General features: G+C 41.8%; 1 protein-coding gene across 1 annotated transcript; it reads left to right on the forward strand.

Moving 5' to 3' along the window:
* Positions 1–3,539: 3,539 nt before the first annotated feature.
* On the forward strand, positions 3,540–7,663 carry LOC311146650 (aquaporin-4-like; the record flags this gene model as incomplete). Its single annotated transcript, XM_084183181.1, has 6 exons — positions 3,540–3,628; positions 3,724–3,783; positions 4,504–4,921; positions 5,204–5,368; positions 5,727–5,807; positions 7,388–7,663. The coding sequence occupies 6 exons, from the start codon at positions 3,540–3,542 to the stop codon at positions 7,661–7,663; spliced, it is 1,089 nt and encodes a 362-aa protein (XP_084039307.1).
* Between the last annotated feature and the right edge of the window lie 327 nt (positions 7,664–7,990).

Raw genomic sequence — 7,990 nt, forward strand, 5'->3', positions numbered from 1 at the left:
TGAAATAACACGAATGTAATCATGTAGTAACCAAAAAAGTGTTAAACAAATCTTTTTTATATTCTTCAAATAGCCACCCTTTGCCTTGATGACAGCTTTGCACACTCTTGGCATTCTCTCAACCAGCTTCATGAGGTAGTCACCTGGAATGCATTTCAATTAACAGGTGTGCCTTCTTAAAAGTTAATTTGTGACATTTCTTTCCTTAATGGATTTGAGCCAATCAGTTGTGTTGTGACAAGGTCAGGGTGGTATACAGAAGATAGCACTATTTGGTAAAAGACCAAGTCCCTATTATGGCAAGAACAGCTCAAATAAGCAAAGAGAAACAACAGTCCATCATTACTTTAAGACATGTAGGGCAGTCAATACGGAAAATGTCAAGTTTCTTCAAGTGCAGTCGCAAAAACCATCAAGCGCCATAATGAAACTGGCTCACATGATTACATTTGTGTTAGTTCATAGTATTGATTTCTTCACTATTATTCTACAATGTAGAAAATGGTACAAAATAAAGAAAACCCCTGGAATGACTAGGTGTTTCCAAACTTTTTACTGGTACTGTATGTAGCAGAAAAGCTGTAAAAACCTAAAAAGATATGTGTCCTCCGAAGAGTGGGGGTGGTGAATGGGTAAAAAAAAAATAAGAACAAAAAATTATTAAAGATCATATCACCTCGACCTTACCCGACACCCTAGACCCACTATAATTTGCATACTGCCCCACGGATTACGCAATCGCCATCGCACTGCACACTGCCCTATCACATCTGGACAAGGGGAATACCTATGTAAGAATGCTGTTCATCGACTACAGCTCAGCCTTCAACACCATAGTGCTCATCACTAAGCTCGGGGCCCTGGGTCTGAACCCCGCCCTGTGCAACTGGGTCCTGGACTTCCGGATGGGCCAACCCCAGGTGGTGAATGTAGGCAACAACACCTCCACTACGCTGATCCTCAACACGGGGGGCCACAAGGGTGCGTAGCATCTTCAAAACTGGATGTAGCTTGGGACGCGGGACACATGCTGCTAGCAGGTACAGTCATTGGGCCATAACTTGTCTCGCACGCTATCACTATGGAATGCCCTTAGATCTTGTCTTAGTAAAAGCTTTTTTTCAGTTCCTAATAGGGGAGGCACAGTTTACACTCCCTTACATATTTATTTAGACAGTGAAGCAAACATTTTTTAATTTGGTTCTATACTCCAGCATTTTGGATTTGAGATCAAATGTTTCATATAATGATCGACAGTACACAATGTCACCTTTTTATTTGAGGGTATTTTCATACACATCTGTTTTACTGTTTCTAAATGAAAGTACTTATGTATCTAGTCCCCCCATTTTTCATAAGTATTTGGGACAAATTCACTTATAGTGTATTAAAGTTTGTGGCTCTACAAACTTGTTGGATGCATTTGCAGTTTGTTTTGGTTGTGTTTCGGATTATGTTTTGCCCAATGGGAACGGAATGATGAATAAATAATGTATTGTGTCATTTTGGAGTCACTTTTATTGTTAATAACAATATGTTTGTGAACACTTCTACGTTAATGTGGATCCGACCATGATTATGGATAATCATGAAAGTATTGTGAATAATGATGAGTGAGAAAGTTACCCAGGAACAAAGATCATAGCCCCCCAAAAAATATTTATAAGATATGTGACTCACCACCTGGATTTGGTCTTATGTAGCAAAATTTGAAATGCTGTTTTTTTACATTGGATAAAAGTAGAGACTGAGAGCTATAAAATGTTATATCATACACTGCATTTTTGAGGAACAATGGGAAAGTAATTCTGCTTTGAAAGTTGATAAACTTGTAAACTCACTTTTGAGAAAATGGCCTTTGAATGTTTTTGTATCTACTATAGTGAAGAGCTCTTCTTTGTCGACACTCATTCTGCATCGTTCACACCCTCTTAAGCTTTAGCCTCACCCATCTCGTTTCGCTCTCGGAGCGGTCAGAGCGCACATTTGACGCTCTGGCCTATGATTTGTTTACCTCTGGATAACATGAAAACAGCCTAACCAGCTCTGCTGGCAACAATTTCATTATGCTTTTTTACCGACGTTTTCTGACACCGGCCATATTCAACAGGTCACATATTTGTATATGTGAATTCATAACTGGTTTTAATCATATTGTGGGTAATTTAAATACTTTTGAGTGGCTTTGTTATTGTGTATCACTTTCTATTTGCAATATTTTGTATTCCATTATATTGTGAAAGGTATTTATCTAATTGAAAGTATTTTGTATTCCATTATATTGTGAAAGGTATTTATCTAATTGAAAGTAATTTTATATGCCTAATTCCTATTAATTCATTTATTTAATATATTTATATTTCAACATTGGTGCCTTATTCTACTATAATGTATTAGCTATGGGACTACGTCTCTTTTAGATTGTATTGTTATCATACATTGAGATTGAAAGCAGAGCTGTTTCCATCTGAACAAGAAGAGGCATAGTTTATGTATGATGTCCAGTCCAACTGAAGTCCCCTTTCCTTACCCCCCTGTGAACCAGATTGAATAAAACCAAACCTCAGACCCTCAGCAGGATTAATCTTAGATTGAATAAAGCCAAACCTCAGACCCTCAGCAGGATTCATCTTTTAAGCGCCAGAACACAACACAAGCAAGCATACAATCACACACCTAGGCGCAGCACACAGGCTTCTTTGAATCTGTGTGTGTCTACTCACATGATGTATTTGACATGGCACTTCCAAATGTAGGAGCTTTTTTAGCCAAACCGGGTTACTACAATTGGCAAAATAATTTTTGGCTTCAGCAGGTTTACAATTCAATAGGCTATGATTACCAAAACAAAATTGAGCTTGGTCACGTCTCCCTCTATGCAATTTGTATGCACGAGTTATCTCGTTGGCGGGAACTGCTCTACCCTCGCGCTGAAGTACAGACCCCTTTCTGTGTTTGCAACATTGCTGCACGAGGGGATTGCGCAAGTTAGTGGAGGAACGCCATTTACATGTTGCTTTTGAGTGCATTTCACACTACCTTTTCAATATAATTGGATTTTAAGGCTTTTATGAATGTCCTGCTTAATATAATATGTGTGTCATCATCACAAATCAACTGCATTATACTTAAAAAACACTTCAACTTCAACCAGTAAAATGGCTATTTGGCAAGCTTTTGCTACAGCCTATGTCAATGAGCGTTCTAGCTAACAAGCGTTCTAGCTAACAATTGCAGCATCCAAAATAGTTATTTTGCAAAGATTACAACCAAATATAATCAAAGCAACTGTTCAAGCAAGAATCAAAACGTCATTGTAAGCGTATGAGAACCCCCAAACGTTATTTTGTTTAGAAGTAATAAAAACGTAAATCTAGGCTATGTTGAAGGGGCGCAGATGGCGATGGCTTTCTTACTGCAGCCAAGAGTCGTGCACATCTGTGCGTGATGTCAGTGTGTGGTGTACTGGAAAGGGGTCTATCCTGTGGGTAATGCCCCGTTACTAATGCAATAAAGCTCCTGGAAGCGATCCAGGCACAATGCGTGGATCATTTTTATCTGACAGACCCACAACTACTTTCTCCTCCACTCTCGCGCTCTGTCATTACCAGCCAACTGCTGCCTGTCTGTAAGTAGACCTTTTGGGACTTCATATATTTGATTGATTGTTCTTTATTGTGTGCAGTACAGAGACATTTCTCTCATTCAATCAGATTGTTGCAGAATGAGTGAAGAGAAAGCACAAGCAATAGAGGAGAGTGGGAGATCTTGTATTTGTTTATGGTAAGTTTTAAAATGGAATTAGGACAATAATTATTAGAGAAATAATACCTCCATAGAATACAATGCAAACCTGCCTTCTTAATGCATGTTGTTTTAATAACACTGAATGCAATTAAATACTGAATACAATATGATTTTTAGTGAGTTGATACATATCTTCAGATCATACATAAAAACATTTTCCACACTTTTATCCCTTAATACATTAATGTTATTCATGAAATACTGTATGTAACTTGTTAGACTTAAATATGATATGCATTTAGTTGTCAAATGTTTTATTGTCTGAAATATAATATAAACCAAATAAGTCATAAAAGTTGAATATGAGTTCTGGTCAAGCATTGGGTCACTGGATTTAGGTTGTCTAGGTGTCAAGAATGTGACATATTGCAACTTCCAAGAGTCACCTGTTTTACTTGAGAACTCTCTCTCTCCTCTCTCTCTCTCATTGAACCTAGTCCATTGTTAAAGTGTACACATTGATTGCAAAATGGCATATTGCATCCCTCAACTGTATGTCCTTAGCATAGTGTGTGCTGTGCTGCATGGCACAATGTGTGATGAAAAGTCACTGACTCAATTCCCTAGAGTTGTAAATGTTGTGCCCAGCAGCAAGTTCCCTTCCCTAGAAGGGTTCAGTGAATTTCCAGTCACACAGATGGATGGAGAATAACTAACTGGGATAATCATTTAATTAATTATTTATTATTTTGTCAGGAGTTGCCTGTCTTTGTGTAACCAGCATCCCATCATGGTGGCGTTCAAAGGAATCTGGACCAAAGACTTCTGGAGAGCTGTGTCAGCCGAGTACCTAGCCACCCTGATCTTCATCCTCCTCAGCCTGGGCTCCACCATCAACTGGGCAGCCGAGTCGGACAACCCTCCCCCCGCAGACCTGGTCCTCATCTCGCTGTGCTTTGGCCTGGCCATCGCCACCATGGTGCAGTGCTTTGGACACATCAGTGGCAGTCACATCAACCCAGCGGTCACAGCGGCCATGGTGGTGACCAGGAAGCTGAGCCTGGCCAAGGGTGTCTTCTACCTGGCTGCCCAGTGCCTGGGGGCGATCACTGGGGCAGGGCTCCTCTACCTCGTGACACCAGTGTCTGTCAGAGGGGGCCTTGGAGTGACTATGGTAAGACATATAGTTGAGCCTTAAAATCAGAGAATCTAGTTTATAGCCACACAAGTATAGCAACAGTCAGAGTTGACACTATGGATAAGATAGTATTTGAAAATCTATTTTTGCTATTTTGGGACTATTCCATCAGGCAAGCTCAATCAAGCACAGCTAAAGTCGTTTATAAAAAGAAACGATTTGAACCCAGGTCTGGTATGGATTGATGTCATGAAAAGTATTGTTGATTCACAGAGGAAGACATACTGACTGTTGCTAACTCTTACTCTTGTTTCCCAGGTGAACCCAAAGCTCAACGTGGGCCAAGGCCTGTTGGTGGAGCTCCTGATCACCTTCGAGCTGGTCTTCACCGTGTTCGCCACCTGCGACCCCAAACGCTCTGACCTTAACAGCTCGGCTGGGCTCGCCATTGGACTCGCTGTAGCCATCGGCCATCTGTTCGCAGTGAGTGGGGTTCTATCTCTAACTTGAGTTAGGTAAACTAGAGGACAGGCCACATATTGTAGTGGTTAGAGCACTAGGATTATAGTGAACCTGAAGGCCTCAACAGTCAGACAGTATATTTAATTCAATATATCCTATGGAAGAAAATGTATACAGTGCATTGATGTAGATTGGTGATGTAGTTTGTTCTTTAATCATCATAATGGTAGAATAGTACAATATAGTACATTAGTTCCCAGTACATCACAGTTAGTTTAGAGCTCACGTCCTCATTGGGTACCGCTGTTCCTCCTCCATGGCAACCAACTCTCTACAGTCCCCTCATGTTAACATCTCTATGCCATGCTTTGTGTTCTAGATCCCATACACAGGAGCCAGTATGAACCCCGCTCGCTCCTTTGGGCCTGCAGTCGCCACCATGAACTTTGAAAACCACTGGGTAAGATAGAAACTGCTGCCGCCTTCTCACCCTCAAAGGGCTATACTCCTACACAGTTGTCGGTGAAGGGTGAATATCTAAGCCATGTTGTCCATATCTAAGCCATTGGTGGCTATTTGCCAATATAAGGGACACATCTGTTTGATGTGTTGAAACCATATCTCAATGAATTCAGACCTGCCATGTTGTGAAGCATTATTGATCATACACTGAGTGTACTAAACACTCTTTCTATGACAGACTGACCAGGTGAATCCAGCTGAAAGCTATGATCCCTTATTGATGTCACCTGTTAAATCCACTTCAAATCAGTGTAGATGAAGGGGAGGAGACAGGTTAAAGAAGGATTTTTAAGCCTTGAGACATGTATTGTGTATGTGTGCCATTCAGAGGGTGAATGGGCAAGACAATAAATTGAAGTGCCTTTGAACGGGGTATGGTGTTAGGTGCCAGATGCACCGGTTTGAGTGTGTCAAGCACTGCAACACTGCTGGGTTTCTCATGCTCAACAGTTTCCCGTGTGTATCAAGAATGGTCTACCAGCCAAAGGACATTCAGCCAACTTGACACAACTGTGTGAAGCATTGGAGTCAACATGGGCCAGCATCCCTGTGGAACGCATTCGACACCATGTAGTCCAAGCCTTGATGAATTGAGGCTGTTCTGAGGGCAAAAGGTGGTGCAACTCAATATTAGGAAGGTGTTCCTAATGTTTTATACACTCAGTGTATATCATTCATTATACAGTTGAATAATGAATAGTAAACTCATTGCTTAAAATATCGGGTCAGATATGTGTTTAGATGTGATTTTGTGATAAGTGTTCAGGTTGTCACTGTTATTCAGTAACTAACATTGTTGATATCATTAATAGTGGGTGGCTACAGCTACAGGGCTATGGACATATTGAAACCTAATAAGGTCACAGTGCAATTATTGCATATCACCATGCCAATGCAGCTGAAGGATCCCATCTAGTGTCGTTCAATGACGTCTTTACCCCCCACAGAGGACGGGAGTGCTACAAAGATTAAAACGGAAAGGAAATACTCACCTGAAGCATGCGTATTTAATAGGTTATATAACCCTCGCTACTAGGTAGATGCATGCATTGTAGCTTGCTATTGCATAATAAAAGGAACAGCACAGACCAGTTATAGACAGGTGTAATGGACTGTACACAGCATGTGCTTCTTTAATTCAGTATCCAGGCCAATCATTCTCACGGAGCTGTTCATAGTTTTTACTGACTCAGTATGGCACAGTGGAACTGCATGGTGTGTGTGTTTGTATATTGGGGGGGGGGGGGGGTCTGGGTCTTGGATGTAATTAGGATAGGTTTTCTCACTGAGAGTGGTGTCATTATCTGGCGGGTGTTCGCTCTCTCTTGGTAACAAATGTTTGACTTGGCAGAACCACTGAGGATGCCCATAAACAATGACTGGTGCCCCTTTACAGACATGACAAGACATGACATCTAGTCTAATATTGCATGGCAGCTCTGTCAGAATGGGGTATCCTCTGCTGTGGTATTAGGTTCATATTTGTCTGAACTGGGTTTTACTTTACCTGTCTTGCAGGTGTACTGGGTTGGTCCAATCCTGGGTGGCATCATAGCGGCTGCCCTCTATGAATACCTGTTCTGCCCGGACCCTGAGCTGAAGAAGATGCTCCGGGACTTCTTCCAGAAGGATCCGGCGTCGACCAAGTACAGGGAGGTGGAGGGCAGCGTGTACCAGGGGGAACCAGATGACCTGATCACCAAGCCAGGCTCCATCCACCACATCGACCTGGAGAAGGGGGAAAATAAGGATCCTTTCCGGGACTCGACGGGCGAGGTGCTGTCATCCGTATGACTACCACAGGCACTGGAGAGGGAGACCAACCTGTAGAGCAGGGTGAGATCCAGAGAGAGACACTTTCAGTCTAGGTCCTCCACCACTGCAGCCCCTTACTCCAAGCCCCCCCATGCCTTAACCCACACAGACTCACTTCTCAGGCAGAATATGATTGCTGCATGTCCTCTCAATGCAGGTGTATTATTGTATATGGAGGTGAGCCTCCCTCAACATTTGTGAACTAACTGGATAATATAACTTTGCACACTGCTCCCACCAATTACCCATATCATATGACATCTATTGATCTCTGCGATCTTGTCCCATCATCTTCTGGACCAGATT

Source organism: Coregonus lavaretus (genome assembly GCF_964263955.1).
Source record: "Coregonus lavaretus genome assembly, chromosome: 19".
Classification (NCBI taxonomy): Eukaryota; Metazoa; Chordata; class Actinopteri; order Salmoniformes; family Salmonidae; genus Coregonus; species Coregonus lavaretus.